Source organism: Melanostigma gelatinosum, assembly GCF_949748355.1.
Source record: "Melanostigma gelatinosum genome assembly, chromosome: 14".
In the NCBI taxonomy this organism is placed as follows: Eukaryota; Metazoa; Chordata; class Actinopteri; order Perciformes; family Zoarcidae; genus Melanostigma; species Melanostigma gelatinosum.
The window spans coordinates 15659764-15678179 of NC_136647.1; the positions used below are offsets into that span (position 1 = coordinate 15659764).

The 18416-nt window shown below is 41.6% G+C and overlaps 1 protein-coding gene across 1 annotated transcript in view; it reads left to right on the top strand.

Annotated features, from left to right (window-relative positions):
* LOC306788043 (roundabout homolog 2-like) overlaps positions 1-18416 on the top strand; it is a gene marked incomplete at its 3' end in the record, with an annotated part of 74212 nt that overhangs the window by 32488 nt on the left and 23308 nt on the right. The window contains exons 3-9 of the mRNA XM_079283371.1: positions 10091-10248; positions 10405-10525; positions 10673-10811; positions 13430-13566; positions 15390-15401; positions 15904-16028; positions 17301-17472. Of these exons, the coding sequence (XP_079139497.1) occupies positions 10091-10248; positions 10405-10525; positions 10673-10811; positions 13430-13566; positions 15390-15401; positions 15904-16028; positions 17301-17472 (864 nt within the window). The remainder of the gene's footprint in view (positions 1-10090; positions 10249-10404; positions 10526-10672; positions 10812-13429; positions 13567-15389; positions 15402-15903; positions 16029-17300; positions 17473-18416) is intronic.

Below are 18416 nucleotides of genomic sequence, written 5' to 3' on the forward strand. Positions count from 1 at the left end.
GTGCATCGATGTGATTAACAGATTTGGGGTGAATAATCTTCTAAGCCGCTCAGTGGAGCACTGGTGATGGGGGCTGGGGAGGAGATGGGACAAGCTTCGAGCTACTGAGACGTATACCTAGACCCCGTCCCGCCTGGTGGAAGGCGACTTGTGCCTTTTGAATGTTAACATTAGTGTCCTTAAAAAAAATCCAGTATTTCAGTTTTTATATTGATGCTTCCTGGGGGGGGGGTTAGGGATTATGTATTATGCGTGTACGAATGCCCTCACCTCCAGAGCGTCGTGAACCTTGTGTACTACACTCATATTTGAACATTTCAGTCCATGTTCTCATTTAGAGATCAAAGGTCAAATCAGTGCAAACAAAGCGTGCCATACATTATCAGTTGATGTGGTAGCATGACATTACCATATTAATTTGTTTTCTTTTGTGCCGAATGTCAGGGGTAGTGGGGGTGCAGCGCCCTGCTTCATAGCTCCAAGCATTTATTCAAATGCCTTCACACATATCTATATACTATCCAAACATGCACATATTGCGGCCCATCTGTATGTACCCATGCAAAGAAGGATATAACCAGGATGCTGTGGCAAACACAGCTTAGTACCACCATCTCTGGTGGCCATCGTGAGATGTGTTTGATCATGCAGGATGGTGCAGACGCACAGATTTATTTTTGCTTTCTCAACATCACTTTCTTCCATTAGATCCCACAAAAAGCCAAGGCAATGGGGAAATATGATATAGCCTATAGAGATTTATAGGAAAGGCGTGAAAATAAATAAAAAATTGAGCCTTTTTAACCTTTAAAGGTCTGAGCGAGAATGCCTTCAGCTTTTTTTTTTCTTTTTTCTTTTATCCAGTTCATTCCATTGTGAGGATGACGATGATGACTGTGAAACGCAGCGGCGTGCATCATTTTAGAAGACGAGTGCATGTAAGAAAGCTCCCTCTCTCTGGGTGACCGCTGCTTTAGTGAAACAAGGCGGATGAAAGGATAGATTCTGATCCCTGACTCATTTTACAGCTCATGTTGTACCACTCCGCAATATTGCTGTAAGGGTCTAAGATATCCATGGTCTTTGTGGAGAAATGATGTGATCGTCTTTTTCTTTATTTAGCTTGCTTCCATTTTTTCTCACTCCTTACTCTGATATATATATATATATATATATATATAAAGGTTCCTTTAACACAAAAAGATAGTAAGACAGAACACTACAACTAATGAGGAATTCAGCATCCTTAAATGCAAAATGATGAACGCAGGTCATGTGCAAATGTTTGCATAATGCCAGAAATGTGCATCCAGATTCACAGCTGTAAGTATTTGCAGGCAGATTTACGAAGGATAGTCTGAGAGATGGAGGAATGTGTTTTAGTGAAGAAATGCACAGAGACAGGAGTAATTAATTATAGATGTGGAAATGTGTTCTCAGGGAATGCTGTTTCTGTAACTGGAGGCATGGCAAGGGAGAGATGGGGGAATGGAGATGGTCGAAGTGGAAGTTGGGGGAGGGAGCCTCCTCCTATACCATCCACAACTCCAATTTGCATTACGTGACAGGAGAATGGATGTTAATTAAACATGACAATGGTAGGGCGTTTATTGTTAACCCCTTCATGGTGGTTGGCTGACTCCTAACTCAAAGGCCAAAGAATGCATAAAAAATATGTTTCAGTTTACGCCAGAGTGTAAATTCCCATAAATGTATCTCATGAAAGGAGTTATGAATGAATATATGCGTACAACGGCCCCTATTGTTGTGTGTGGTACAGATTTGGATTAGAAGGATAAAAAATAAAAGCCCTGTTTAGAGAATCGTTTTAAAGGAAACAGCGAGGGTTTATAGCAACTAAATTGCATCTAAAACTCTGCAAAATGTTGTGTTGCCAGAGGCGTGCCCACTTCTCCATGTGCATCTATTTCTAACCTTCATAGTGATGCTAATTGGACTCGACACTAATGATGCCAAAAAAAGCAAAGTCAAGCGGTGCTATGTTTTCTAGCTGCCTAGTTTATAATTTCGGACACTACTGACTTCGGTTACTATGGGACTCCTCTCGCTGCCTTGGAGAGAACACTTTAAGTTGGGTTTCAAGAATGGAAATGAACTCGGGTCATGTTTGGTCCATATGCTGTACCAATCGCTTATTAATAGCTTTAACAGGATAAGAAAATAATTGACCCATATTTACACTTCAGCAGTACCCAGTAATGCAAATTAGAGTTAGAAATGATGTCCTACATCTAATAAGTTATCATAACGAAATGAAATTCATGCAATCCTACCCAATATTGATTTACCTTTTCTCATACCCAAAATATATGCCAACAACAGAAATGTAGTCTACATGCTGGGTACCATATTCTTTCTGTTGAAATGGGCCTTGCTGTACTCACATTGTGTCCTTGCTGATCGTAATGCAGGAATATATTGGGGAATGTACATCTGTGCCGGACTCGTAGCCTCGGGAGACATTGTGTGAACGCTCCCCATCTCCCCGCTGACCGCGGTCCTGACTGATTGCTGATGACTTTTTCAGGGCATGTTAAGTTGTTTATTTATTTTTAAAAATCCCCAATGTGGAAAGCTCTCTTGACTCTATATTTATCCTCCCCTCCCCCGATTGTGTGTCGGCATATCTGTCCTGCATTCCGTGTCTGTCTTTTGAGCAGCGATGATATGTTGTGGTCATCAGCAAAGTCTGTGGTATAAGAACAGGCCAGCTGTTGTTTTTTTTTGTTTATGCATGCATGCGTGTGTGTGAGTGTGTGTGTGTGTGTATATGCATCAGTGTGGGTTTTATGCATGTGACAGATATGGGACATCCTTGACTGCCGTTGAGACAGTGACACACCCCTACAGGCTATCGTGTTCAAAAAGAATCTTCAGCAAACTCCAAAACACAATTTAGCAGACCACTGTCACCAGAAATCACTTAGCTGTTGTTTTGCATTTTGGACACTGGATCACTGACTGTATAACGCTTTAATATGGTTTTATGATTAGTTTAGCGTCACAATACCTGACATTAGACGAATTGAAATATAAATATAAATGTATACAAAAGAATACCACCTGATTGCTGTTTAAACCTGCTATGTGCTTTGTCCACATTCAGCACATCAATTCTTCATTGCATCTGTGATTCCCGAATGGAAACGCAGCCATCTGTCACACACAACAACTCGCAAGGTGTTAGTGTCTTCATCTTTCCTCATATGCAATTCTGTTTTTTTTTTTTGCCTCTGCTGTGTTGCCCTATAGTACTACACCACAACAGTTTTCTTTTGGGCGGGGTTTTATATTCCCCTGCTGGAACACCAGCCTGCTTGCACGGGCGCACACACACACACACACACATGCACAAACATGCACAAGCAAACAAGCAGATAGCTTCAAAGTAAACAAAATGCTGCATGAGTTAATTGGGTTGTAAGTTTGTCACCCAGCATCATCTGTCACACCTTGTTTATTTACCAGATTGTATTACGAAGTGAAAGTGTAATAATTGATGCTCGCATCTGACTCAGTTAGGGCTAAATTAATAGATCAAATATGATTAGAAAATGCAACTGCTTAATCACATCTCATTATCTCCTGTTTCTTTCACAAATGCATGCACATTCATGGATACACTGGGGGAAACGACCAAATTGGTATTTGGGTTTCACTACGTTTTAAGATTATTGTCCTCACACATTTACATTCTATAGGTGAAATTGACTGTATTGGCCTTCTGGGCCAAATTGTATTGACTTTTCATTATACAGTTTCAATGTCAATACATTGACGCAATGCCAATGGATTTTAATGGCGAGGCTGTCATGCACGTTATACACCACACAACAAATTGTCTGAATCAATTATAGTCGGGATAGTAAGAAACCTGGTTGTTGGTAAACTTCACCTTGATGTCGGTGAACGCCAAACGGTCACACTTGAGCTGCTTTGCTCGTTTAAATAATAATAATAATTCAGTCAAAACAAGGCTTGGAGTCAACAACCTGTAAGGCTGCACTAAGGCACAGTGATGCTTTGAGCCAGATGCTAACACATCTTAGTTTACCAATTGAACATGCTAACATGTGCTAAATGGCAGAAAATGCAGTTGAGGATGATGGAATTGTAGTTTTTGATCATAAACCAAAGAATTGGACAAATTCAAATTGCCCAGATGACGGCGTTAAAGGAAAACAAATCTGTGGATCACCAAAGATTCTTACAATTCATCCTGAGGAGGAGGATGGGAATGTGTGTACCAAATGTAATGACAATAACCCATCCATCCAGTAGTTGTCAAGACATGTCACCAAAAAACAGACAACACAAAAACCAACCTAGAGGAAAAGTCAGGGGGTCACCAAAGTCAGCAGGATCCCCCCTCTCGTTGAACAGTTGTAGAGATAGTCTGTCTGGACCAAAGAGGTGGACCGACCCACCGACAGGCTGACATTGACACCCCTAGAGCTATGCCCCGAGCTTGGCTCAAAACAAATATATTGTGGGTGACAGTGATGAAGGGAGAGGTCATGACCGTCAATGTCTGAACCGGATTTCATGGCGTTTCATTACACTGGTGGTGGAACCACAGGCCAAAATTGTCATCCCTCAGCCATGGCAAAAAAAAACAAGCCAAACATAACGAAGCATTGTTACTAACTTTTCCTGTCATGGCTGTGTGATGTCATAACACTCAGCAACTCTGACTTGCATCCTTGTAAAAAGAGACACTGCAGTGAATGTGTGCGAGTTTAATGGATACAAAGCTTAAGTGTACAAAGTCGACAATATAATAAATGCGTTGTCTGATAAATGTGCTGCAATGTTTCCACGCCCTGTGTAGGAATAAACAGGCTGCTCTAAATCCATGTATTTGTTGCTAAATAGAGTTGATATTCTACATTTGAATGACGTGGGGAGCTTTTGCTCTGATCAACATTCATCAAGATCTCAAGTGGATCTGATGGTGAAAATGGTGCAATGAAAATCTGTTATGGAGTGCTAGCTGAAGAGGGTCTCAAGAAATCAGGACGCTAAAATGAAATATCTACGCATTTATGACCCCCCCCCCCCCCACCCCCCGTTTCTTATTAATCATATAATGAGTCGCTGTATTGTTATTTGTATTCAGATACTTCCACCTTGTCACATTATTTTACCGCCCATTGTGCCATGAAATGCAGCCCATTTATAAATCATTCTCCTTCTGATTTGATAAATGAATGTGGTGAGTGAGTGAGCCCGCTGAATGGCTTGTTTGAATAATTGAGCAGTACTCAATCAGACAGCATCAGGCAGCGGTGGCGTCCCCGCCATCTGAAATAATTACCACCCGACGACAGACTACATATGGGTGCTGCCTCCACAGGGACTCCGCATTTGAGACCAGTAGATTAGAACAACACCACCCCCCCCCCCCCCACACACATACACACACACACACACACACACATCTCACATGCCTTGACGAACACCAGCTACAGAAACCCGCAGAGGCCTCTCAGTGAGAACAGGGAAGGAAAGGGGACACCCACAGCAGTGTTCAGGATGTGGGATGGCTGCCACTGCAAGTGGGGTAATGCTTACTGTCGGGATTGAAAAAATCACAGCAACAGAACCGACAGTATTTATGTGTTCGGACAAAGACCCCACCCCCCCACCCTTTCTAATGTGTTGTAGCTATTACCAAGAGATTGTATATAATTAGTTTGTCACTTTCAATTTATTTAGACATGATTTATTATGTACACCATCAATCATAAAACAAATGAAAACCCTATTTTAGTAATCTTGGGGTGAAATTGGAAATATCCCTGAAATTGAAACAATAAGTGAAACGTACCGGAGAAATAAAGAATTTGGGGATTTTTAAATGAGATACAATTGAAAAGACTGACGCCTTAAACACGAGTACCTCCTCAGACAACATACTAGAATTAGTCTCTTGTTTTTAGATATATCTCACACTTACTGTACGTACACTCTATTGTTCATTTAAGCTATCTGCATAACTTAATAAGGCAGAGAATGCGCATTCTTACTTTTGTATAATTGGGTTTTCACTTGTCTTGAATTATCCAATTTTTCCGTCTGTGTGTCTGGGTTCCACAGTCTCTTGAGACGAGCTTTGCCACAGAAACAGCTTTAATGTGACAACACAGGAACAGGACGGTAGTTGTGTGACTGGATGGATGTGTTCTGCATGGAGTGGGTCACTAAGCGTATCGTGCATATGTCTGTGCCAATGTAGTGTCTGCAACTGAGCCTCATTTACTCCCGCACAGACTGGATGTGATTGACAGCTGGGCCGAAGGGCCTTTGGCTCCTTCCTGATTTTCTTTTCCACTAGAGGTGTCCTCTGGGACTTGGAATCCATGCTACAGTATATCAGCAGAACAGCTTATGGCTGTAATGAGGATGAAAAGCAAACTGAACACCAAGCCAGTGTTTCCGTGCTGTGCTGAGTTATACAAACGATCATTTTCTTTTAGACATGTTTTTATGATTTACATTCGACATTTTTTGGGAAAAATAGTGGAGACACTGGCTTATACTACCATTTTATACAATATCAACTGTTATCCAGCAAGTGTGAATTATAATTCGGTTTTTTTTATTTGTCACTCCGTATATCTAAAATCCAAAATGACACTTAGAAGCTAATGTTTATTCACAAGATTTTCTTTGACACAAAATCTTTTTATTCTTTACAACCATGTTCTTTTATTGTTCACAGTGTATTTGAACTGTTGTCACACGAGGCATTTTTTTTTATTCAACATTGGCCAACAGTAAGGCTTTTCACAAAAACAACATGTCATAAGGTATTAATGCAAAGCGGCACAACTCATTGCAGGATCCAAAAATCGCAATCTCTATTTTTAAACCTAATTCCAGTGATGGCTTACAGTACACTCATTCCTGTGGCTACTTAGGGCAGAAGCTTTTGAATTGATATTTGGGATAACAGTTGTGACAGAATTAGGGAATATTGAAGCTGTAGCCTTTTAACTTAAGCAGCAGATAGCTCATAGCTCTGTTCAAAATGCACGAGTGTGGCATTGCTTGACAATTCTTGATGTCCTCGCTCCTTTGAACACTCAAACTCAAGTACAGACATCCCTGCTATTGATAATTTGAAACGGTTGTCCAACAGTGGAACAATGCAGAAAGAAGTGCTCATCAATGGAATTCTGAGTACCTTCAAGATATAACAAAAAAGCTATTTTGGCATACTTCACCAATTGTATTTAAAGTAGCTGTCATAAATTCAGGCTTTTTTAGTGTTATAGAGTCTATAGCTACGATATTGATTCCTCTACACGCAGGGATTCCCAAAGTGTGGTGCGCGAGCTGCCTCTAGGGGGTGTGCGAGAGGAAAAGTGTAATGCCGTCTTTTTATTTATTTAATTTATTTTAATTTAAAAAGTGGGATTTTTTCACAAAATAAAAACATGAATTATAAAAATTCCCTTTTTTAAGGTTTTAAAGATTTAAAATGAAAAACGTACAATTTAATAAATGCACTTGAGCTCCTTCCGGCAGTCTTGCCGCCTGCCGCCAGTGTATACACTAGCCAGCCTAGCTTGTGCAGCTAAGGTCAGCTAACAGCGAACTTCATGCATTCAGCAACATTAATTTAAATATGCTAAACTGGCTGAAATCGGGGAAACTGTCAGGTGGGACATCTGAAGCTATCAGTCGTAAAAGAGGAGAGGGACAGAGAGAGAGAGGAATCGGAGGCGAGGGGAACGGAGAGGTGCGTTGGGGAGAGACCGGGAGAAGAAATCGAGCCCGAGTCAGAGGAAGATGAGACGGAGGAGACCGAAAAGGAGGAAGGGATAGCACAGACAAATCGGGAGCACATCGGCCCACCGAGTCAAGGTGAAAAAAGAGGAAACGAGAGTGAGCATCAGACTGGGAAGAAAAGAGGAAATATGATAAAAAGTATCTGTGTCTGGGCTTCACTTGGATTGGCAACGCAGATTCCCCAAAGCCACAGTGCGTGGTGTGCAGTGAGGTTCTGGCTAACAGTCTGAAGCTCTTATTTACGTCACCACCTGAACACCAAGCATGCCAGTGCAAGTCAAAAGCCCCTTACATATTTTAAATCGAAATTGGAGGAGTTACAAAACAGCCAAAAACAACTGCAGTCTCATTCATGTGTTGGGTCTACAAATTACGCACTACGGGCTTCATATCTGGTCACAGAATAGCGAGAAAGGGGCTACCGCACACAATCGCCGAAGACGTGAGCTCGCCAGCTGCCAGAGAGATGGTGGAATGTATGATTGGGGAGAAAGAAGCAAAAAAGTTGTGCATGATCCCGGTGTCCAACAACACTGTGTCGCCGCATCGATGCTTTGTCCGAAGACATCCTGGCTACATTAGTTGGTCATTAATTGTAAATTAAATATGATAATCTGCTGCTGAGCCTGTGCATGTGTGCTCGCATCCGTATTGCTCTTTAAAAGTGACGCCTTGTGTCACTGAAAGTTATTGAAACTTTGTTGCAGTGTTTCAGGGCGTTTTCACACCTTTAGTTCGTTTGCTTTGTTCTGATTCAGGGATTAATATGATACAATGTTGCAGTTGCCCCTTTGTTCGGTTTGTGTTCACACTGCAACATTTAACAGCGGACTAAATATTGTAAACTAACGCCACGCGCGAGCAAACTGTTCTCTCATTGGTCCGATTTTTATGCGGCTGTAAATGGGCTCTGTTGCTTTTTTTTTTTTATTATTAAGGGGGGGGGGGGGGGTGCGCGAACCCGGTCGGGATGTAGAAGAGGGTGCGCGGCCTAAAAAGTTTGGGAACCGCTGCTCTACAGTACAGTGCGGTGGACTTTGAGTATATTTTGTCAAAAGAAACAGTAACAATTGCTGCTGTTCGTGAGATATTTTGAAACCATTTACCCCTGGACCTAAATGAGACATTACATTGCTTCAGTCAATATCCCTGGTCAGTCATTGGTGCTTCCACTTTGTACATGAGGTGGTACAGCCTCTTCTCAAATAACCAAGGTCTGACCCTGTGTCTGCTACAGTTACAGACCCATCTCCAAAGTGCTGTTTTCATTCAAGGTTTCAGAAAGAAAACCATGTCTCAGCCAAACTGGTATATTTTACAAGTCAAAATAATAACTTTGAAAATTTGATCTTTTAGGGCACAAAGTGCAACCATTGAGAATGTATTGATTATTTGATTGCATTCATGACATTATGTTGCAAAATTCTCTGAGGCTATTCCAGGTTCCCATGAGGATGGATGTGAATTATTTTCTTGACCCTCTGACTTTCCTTCTTGCACAATCATCAGGCCACTCTAGCTATTTAACGTACTACAGATACTGTACTCGTAACACACGGCGCTACTTTAACTTTAATGGACTGAGCTCATTCACACTCCCCAGAGGATCAACCTGTTTCATTATGGACCTTCATAAAGTTTCCTTTTAGCACAAGCTTCAGGTCAAATTATCTCCTGCCTGCCTTCCCCAGCGTGTCCATTGCTGTCACCACTTGTGGGTTTACAAAAAACAACAAGCACTTGTGATTAATTGTGTTTCATGAACAGTATCAGTTGTTCTATCCAACCCCTTCCCCACATTTGATGTAAGGAGATTTGTGTTAGGAAGCCGCTATAGGGCTGTAGAAATCCAGTGTTGACTTATAGACCTCCCTTTTTGGGTTACTGCTAAAGTCTTACTTTCCTTTAATGTGTCTTGCTCTTCTGCTAGATATCTTTCCCATATTGTTCTGTTAATCCTACCTGGCTTTACACACTATTACATTAGCAACTGAGATCAAAGAAGAGCCTGTGCTTATATCCTCGGGGGGGGGCAGCTGTATTATTAAATACATAAATTGCTGAGGGTCCTGTGAGGCAGTCTACTCGATTGAATTATCTTTTGACTCTCACATTAGAAAAAGGTGGCAAAGGTCGGGAAGCGCACGGCAGCTCAGTCTTGGAGCGACTTTCTGATTTGCATAATAGAATCTGAATGAAGTTCAAACTAATACTCGGTATGAGCCATTGCTACAGTTGGAGTAACCACTCTTGCGCCCTCTTGTCCCCGCAGTGTTACGGGACGACTTCAGGCAGAACCCACAGGATGTGGTGGTGGCGGTCGGGGAGACTGCGAGCCTCGAGTGTCAGTCTCCACGTGGGCACCCTGAACCCACCACCTTCTGGAGGAAAGATAAAGCTCGCCTTGACCTCAAAGACGACAGGATCACGGTGGGTAACTCACCAGTGAACGTCTGTTACAAGACCCTCATACTCTGACTCACATGCTCAATGATTCACCTGTTCAGATGTACGTGGAGCTGTTATCATGGAAAGCACTTATCTTTGAACTGGTTCATTGTAATTACGTGCCTTTTCTTTCATCAGGTTCGTGGAGGAAAGCTAACCATCTCAAACACCAAGAAGAGTGATGTGGGGATATATGTGTGTATGGCGGCCAACATAGTCGGGGAGAGAGAGAGCGAAAAAGCTCAGCTCTCAGTGTTCGGTAAGAAGTCTCATATACACTCTTTGCCTGGCTCAAAAAGCAATAAAGCATGACTTTTTTTCTCTAAGGTATTGAACACCAGCAGTATTTACCACTCTATCAAAAAGTATATTTAGCATCCATGTTGTGTGTACCGCCCACATCCAGAAAGACCAGTGTTTGTGCAACGGCCTGTGAACCAGGTGGTCCTCGTCGACGAGACTGTGGAGTTCAGGTGTCAGGTTCAGGGTGATCCACCTCCTACACTGCGCTGGAGAAAGGAGGACGTGGACATTCCCCGCGGCAGGTGAGGGATGCGTGCGAATGTGTGTTGCGCATTATGTCTGTGGGTGCATGCATGTTCGTGCGTGCGTGCGCGTATTCACGAAGTAAAAGTCACAATAGATAACCGTGAAGCACGGCTAATGAGTCCCACTTGAGAAAAATAAAAGATTCAACATGTTACACATGGAAGACTTTCATCAGTGTGGCAAAAAAATCATTCATTAGACTCAGACAATCTCATTATTTGCTGTTTGAACTACTGGATGAAAACATGTGCATTGGGTTGCTTTCAACTAATTCTCACTTTCAAGTACCCCTGCACTTTATGTGTGTGGACATGAGACGACATAAAACATGCAGAGATTGACACAAGAGCATATGTATCACAGAAAAACAATCCAACACAGAAAGGTGTTGATTCTTTGGTCGTTTTTTGATGCCGTTGTAATGGATTGCATCATTTTCAAAGGTGTTCCTGTGGTTTGGTTCACCCTTGTGTACCCACATCATAAGCACATATTAATTGCCTTGCAATCCCATTGGAGCACTTATTTTTTTAAGTCATTATCAGCCTGTCATGTGGGTTTTAATAGTTACTGCTCAGCGCTTTATACTTTTAATTACATTATGTCTCATTATGCAATCTGGCCATCCATCAAGACCTTTTAATGCCTTTGCTAGGTCTGAGTAGAAGTTTAAGACCCTTTTTCTTTCCTTTTGACAATAGAAAACGATTAACATGACATGCAAAGCACGCTGGCATGATTTGAGGCTGTAATATGGGACGACAAAATGAGATTCAGCTGGCCTTTAAATGTTTTTACAAGCAAATTGACTTGAGCAATGCATCCAAATAACAAAGCAAACTGTAACAAACAATGTGATTAAATTGAATCATAAAAGATGGTTATTCCCAGGGCAATTTCAGACACATCAACAGAAATCATAAAAACAAACAAATGTCATTCACTTGGTAGCTTTTGTAAAGTGTTTATTCTGTGACGTTTACAATAACCTGGGTAAACCTTGTCTAATTATGAGAAACCTGATTAAGATGCATTAATAATTTCATATTAAGTCAGACTAAGTACAATCATTGGTACTATACCTTTGCAGTGCATTTATATGTCATCTGTTTGGCTGGTTTATGCATCAGCTGTTCTCTTCCTTTTCATTGATGGAACATTTCTCAACTAAAACTCATTTTGTATATATAATTAACTGTGTAATAATGTAATATTAACGAATATGTTATTGAATTAAATCACTACTAGAATTGCTATCAAAGCATCAAAGCATCAAATGCAAGTAAACAGATAAAACTTGAGTCGACATGGAACCTACAACCTGTAATGCTCAACCTAGTGAGTCAACTATGTTAAATTGATGATTTAACAACATGTTTAGGGACTACTAAAATGAAAAGGTCACCCCCTTATAAAAAGAGGAACATTTACTGATGCAACAAGTTTAACCAACACTTGTTACGAGCCATTACTGCTGTCAGGATACCTTGTGAGGTAGAAGTGTTGTGCCCTCTACCTCAGCAGCCCTTGACTTTAGAAACATGTCCTACTTTCAGACCTGCCTCGCCTCACTTCCCTCCTTCCACTGCTTTCATTCTTTTCGTAAACCCCGTCAGCCTCCTGGGAAGGCTGTATCTGGGTCAGAGATGTGCTGTGAATGGAGTCCTCAGCAGACTCTGGACAGACCCCACAGCCTCCATCGATATTCTGCCCCACGCCCTTTAGAAATGTTTCAAATGTGACTTTTTCTCACCCCTTGTGCCATTTCTCTGCCTGACTTGTCTGCCATCTCTGAATCAGTATGGCTGGCTCGGCAATTTCACAGGATCTCTAACGCCAAAAGGCCCCCCAGAGAGGGGGAGCCAAACCCCTTGCTCTTCTACTCTCTCTCTGTCTGTAGCCCATCTGAGGCGCTTATCTAAACTCTGGTAGCTGAGATGTTTCTCCCACTCGAACTGCACCACTGCTGCCTTGCAGTATGCTGCACTGGTGGATGCACACTGATGCATCTATGAATTAGTCATTTCTTACTGCTCGGCTCATTCATCAAATTCAGTTTGTCAGACCGTGCCACTCCCTTACTCCCAGACTGTTTGTCTATCTCTCCTTCTGTCTCTGTCTCCCTCTCGCTTTTGCTTGCTCTCTCCCACACAAATGCACTCTCACACACACACACACACACACACACACACACACACACACACACACACACACACACACACACATAGTATAGCATACTGCACAGCCCACACCGCAGTGGGTGGTTCGTCTTTATAAATATTGAAATAGTGGAACAGTCAGGGTTCCAGCTGAAAGCACCTTTCATTTTGCCATGCCTTCATCTCAGCATAATTGCTCCCCTTTTTACTGCTTCTGTGGCAGAGTGTGTGCAGCAGGGAGTCTTTAATTGTCTTACAAAGTCTGTCTTTATTCCATCAAAAATGACACAACCTAAATAAAAGCTCCCGTCTTAACATCACACAAGTATACGCAACCTTGATTCCATTTCAGTGTTTGTTGATTAACATTTTGATATGCATGATTGCTGTTGCTGTTCCTGTTTTATGAAATTGACCCGTGGTGCCTACACTTGACTTGATGTCACCGTCTCCAGGTATGACATCAGATATGAAAAAGAGGACTTCCTTCTGAGGATAAAGAAAGCATCAGTCGGTGATCAGGGAACCTTCACCTGTGTCGCAGAGAACCGTGTGGGTAAACTGGAGGCCTCTGCCTACCTGACTATCAGAGGTGGGTAACTGCTTGTGGACTCACTTGAAGCAAAGCTCATAACCCATCTCTGATATTTTTTTGTGTCTCCCAAAGCAGGCCACAGGACAATCAGTCCTTTATTGCCCTCTTTACAAGTGTTATTGGCCCCCTGCTGAAAGGCTGGTCCTGGCCTCAGCTTTTCTTTCATATAGCAGGGCTGATGTAGTTGATTACTCCAGATCTCCAGCCAGGCTCCAGATATGAACAATCTAACCAGCTTTAAGTGAACTGTTATAACTTCTCCTGGCGGGGGGTTCATTCTCCATCCTGCCCACTCACGCCATACTTGCATCATATCAGTGTGGGGAAGCTATTTTACAGCAAAGGTTGATATTGCAACAATTAAAAATATTATATTTTTATTTGGCAAATCAGGCCCCCTCTGCTTTCTGCTCTTTACATTGGCACTATACAATGCTGAAAACATTGTTAGCATCATTAAAGAAAGAGGAGAGACAGATATAAGTAACACTTGACTCGGAACCAACCCATAACATACTGGTATCACGTGGATTAGTCCTTCATACATCATAATACACACTGTACATTACAGATCTCACAACATTAACTTTTCATTCCTTCTTTATTACTTTATGATTTTTATATTGGATTGTTGTTGTTGTTCTTATAACTCAGACATGACTTGTTGTATACTCTGAAGAGATGTCCCGACCCAATGTTAAGATGCCGGAAACAACACCGACCACCAACACAAAAGCTGCACTAACGCAGTAAATACTGGTCTGAATATTTTCAGAAAGACCCCAAGAAAGAAGAAATGATTAATGATAATTAATTCAATTAAATAATCGTTGATTGAATGTTTCGCCGTAAGTGGTCATGTGCATATATTTGCACTCGTTGTTTGGGATATGTTTCGAATTATTTTGACTAATTAGAGTTCATATTGGGCTGATGGTGCAACAAACGTAATACATGACAGTCAGCCAGATGGCAATTATTTTAATTTTATAAAAATGATATTTTTCTATCCAGTCACCTGAATGTAATCTGTTCTAAGCCTGTCCTTGTCAAAGGTCTGTTTCACATACATGAGACACTTGATATACAAAAAGGTCTGTTAACTGTGTGAATGTGCTCTTCAGGTGACATGGGTTGCAGAAAAAATGTTCAGCCCGTGTTTTTTTTGGTTACCCTTCTCTCTATTATTGCCAAGGTGCCATTTCCTTGAAACCCATACCATCACTGGCTTTTGGTGACTGAGCTCCACCCTCCTCCCCACCCAAACTTCATGGATGGATACGAAGGTTACGATATTGTAACCCTAGTTCTATAAGCACAAGTGATGCCCTCCACTGGTCCCTATGGGTAATACAGTCCTCTAATCACAAGCATGTATTCACCCACTGGAAATTAGCATAAGCCTAGCAGGCCAATCAAGATGTGCCCACCCAAATACGTACTGATGAGGTTCTTGAAGCGTTGATTCCATCCATGGAGATGAGCTGTCAGTGGGCAAATCGCCGTTCGCTGAAGAGATGAAGGATGGCAGACAGACGGGTGTGTGTGTCTGTCTGGTCAGCGTGTGTTCAGGTAGACACGTCCAGATCGGCCGGCTATGCTTCTGCAAATTTCCAGTGGCCAAATGCAGGCTCGTGATTGGAGGAGAGTATTACCCATATAATTTAGTCGAAGGCGGATCCTGTGTAAGTTAGAACCGAACTCCATCTCATTCATTTCTGATTTTCATTCTTTTTTTTCTGTCCCTCTGTTCTACTCCTCTGCTTTCCTTCTCTCTGTGTTGTGTGTTAATCTCACTCACACCATTCTTGTGTCACCAGCTCGCCCTGTTGGTAAGTAAGAGCTGAATCCATTATGTATGCGTTGCTCTTCATTGTTTCTGTTTTTGATCACACACGTATGCATGGATTGATGTAGCATTCCACAAACATTCATCAAACTAATATTGGACATGCATATCCACATTGTTGCTATCAACCCTTGACTTTTCCGGGCAGTTTGGATTTACCACCTCACTTTGTCAGGGGGTCCTGATACAGTACGATTCATGTGCCCTAATTCAAAAACTTGAATTGAAAAGGATGTTTTGGGACCCTGCTAACTAGTTGATATCATTCATTCGGATGTTCTGGCAGCTGACTGACTTGTATGATTGGCAAAGTCAAGAAATAGTTCTTAAAGAAATAACAAAGACCTACTGCATGAACCTTTTAGATTGTAGCTGGACCTTCAGTCCAAGCATTTTTCTTTAAAACCAGTCCTATCATACGCACTTTGAAAGTCTTTGCAAATGTATTGCTATTGTGTTATGGTTTATTTTACCTTTAACCTCAGAGGCGCCCCAGTTTGTGGTGCGACCCCGTGACCAGATTGTGGCACAAGGACGAACAGCTACCTTTCCTTGTGAGACCAGAGGCAAACCTCAGCCCACTGTCTTCTGGCAGCGAGAGGGTAGCCAGGTGAGGGTACTGATTTTGACAAAATGTTTTATTTTTTTATTTTTAATGTAGCTGTATATATGTGTGCATGATGGTGAATTAATGATATATCTTATCGGCCCACCTTGCTATACAGAGTTAGATTAAAACAATTCTAAATTCTGTAGCAGCATCCAGAGTATCTAAAATGTAAAAAAAATGGCAGAGGGTCTAACTAAAAGGATCAAACCAGGTGACAGCACACCGTAGTTCTGTTCCATAAACTGATAACAAAGTGGTCATTTATCACCAATCTACCCAAGTCCGTCTGGCCAATTCACTTAGCAAGAAACAATGGCATGTGCAGCATTAGAGTCATTAGACATAATGAAAGCAGGCTAATGTCCTTTCCTGCCCATCAGCTTGTCTGCTCGGGGTGCAGAAACAGACAAAGCTGATGCCTCAATTTTATGACCATGACTGCAGGTTATTACAGCAGCATTATCACTCTCAGGGGTAAACTGCCTTTCAGACCTAGTAGGAAAGAGACATTGACCACGACTGAAGACATGTCTTAATACAGCAGTGATTGCTTTGAAGTCAGTTGGTTGACCAAATATGGTATTTTTCCCCCTCTTTATCCATATAAGTGACTAGTGGGGATCACACTTTATGAAATTGGTCCAGTATTGAGTGAGAGTGTTGCAGACGGAAACCACTAAATAGATTGTAATACCCACCGTCAATTTACATCCACTGAAAGTGCTTGTATTTTCTAGTGACAGGCTCAGATTGTGTGTCTGAAGACACTATGGAAATGTCCATACAAAGAAGTACGGTCAACATTTTTGTATTTCCCTTGATCAAGTTTCTCTTTACCCATTGGAAAAATGTTAAGACAACCAACTCTTAATTTGGGAAAGTTAACTCACTATCAGTGAGAGGAAGATCCACATACATAGGCATCATCTGCATGAAATGAAAATATTTATATGCGCCATCTCAAAATTTACCCTTAGAAAGACATGATTTAAACTACTCAAGAGTAAGCAAGCTATTGTAGGTTTTGAGTTTTACCAGGAGAGCTACTGATGATGTGAAGTATATTTGCAATAATAGTCCTAATATTCTATTTAAAGCAGTATAATTTGGTGTGGCAAGCAATATCTACTTCATGAACAACTTATTACTGATTTTTTACAGAATGTGTTTTACCTTCACGTCCTTTTTAAGGGATTTGTTTTACCTTTGGTCGACCAAGAAAGTATGTCATCCCGTTCTATTTACACTGCTTCCCTCTTTCACTCCCTGTAGGATCTTCTGTTCCCCAACCAACCAAAACAGGGAGACAGCCGTGTTTCTGTGTCAGTGAATGGAGAGTTGACCATTACCTCTGTGCAGCGCTCTGATGCAGGGTATTATATCTGCCAGGCCCTCACTGTGGCAGGCAGCATCCTGGCCAAGGCCCAGCTTGAGGTAGCAGACGGTAAGGCTGGACACACACATAGTAACTGTGAGAGCTACTTTTATTTTGTTGAAGTATCTGATATAACATCACCAACATGCACGAATAGCAATTCGTTTAAATTGTTTTTTAACCAACATTCTAGTGTTACGCCCTGTTAAGTTAATTACACTGTGCATCAGAGAAGCACATGCATGGTAAAAAACTATTGCATGACTGCAATGCTCAATATATCGATAATTTCACCAGAATGGAGCATTACTTTTCCGACATGGTATAATCTGGAGGGCTTACTCCTAACAGCTGGTAGGTGACAGAAACACCACTGCTTTATATATAGACCCTTTTACAGTTTGTAAACAATGATGTGAACTCAAGTGTTCACATGCTGCTTGGCAATGGAAGTACAGCGGAGTGCTTTTCAAGCTATGCAAGGGCATTAATCACCGAAGATCGCAAATGCAACCTAATCAAGTTGACTCGACAGCTCCGTGTGCTATAAGTGAGTGGGTCCAACATACATAAACCAGTGGGCCAATATTAAGTGGCCAGATAAATACATGTAGTTGGTGGAGAAACCTATAGCTACAGCTGTTGAAAACCTCGTCAAAGCCTCAATCAATTAAAGATACACAACACAACATAAGTCAACAGTTAACGCGCCAATTGTTAAACTGACACACCCGTCGTAATCCTGACTGAATTCTGTAGAACTTGAGTCCGCTGTTAGAATATCGATTCTGACAACTGAACATGCAACAACGACATTTTGATGCCGTTGACAGACAAATTCAAGGTTCAAAAGTCTCGATGGCTGGGGAAAGAATACTACTTCCATTGCCAACATGGACACATTTTAAACACATCACAAATGCTCTCGAAAGTCATTGTCTTCTTCATGTTCCTATCGTGACATCATTCAAACTTTAGGCTGTGGAACCATTAAACACATGTTACCTTTATTC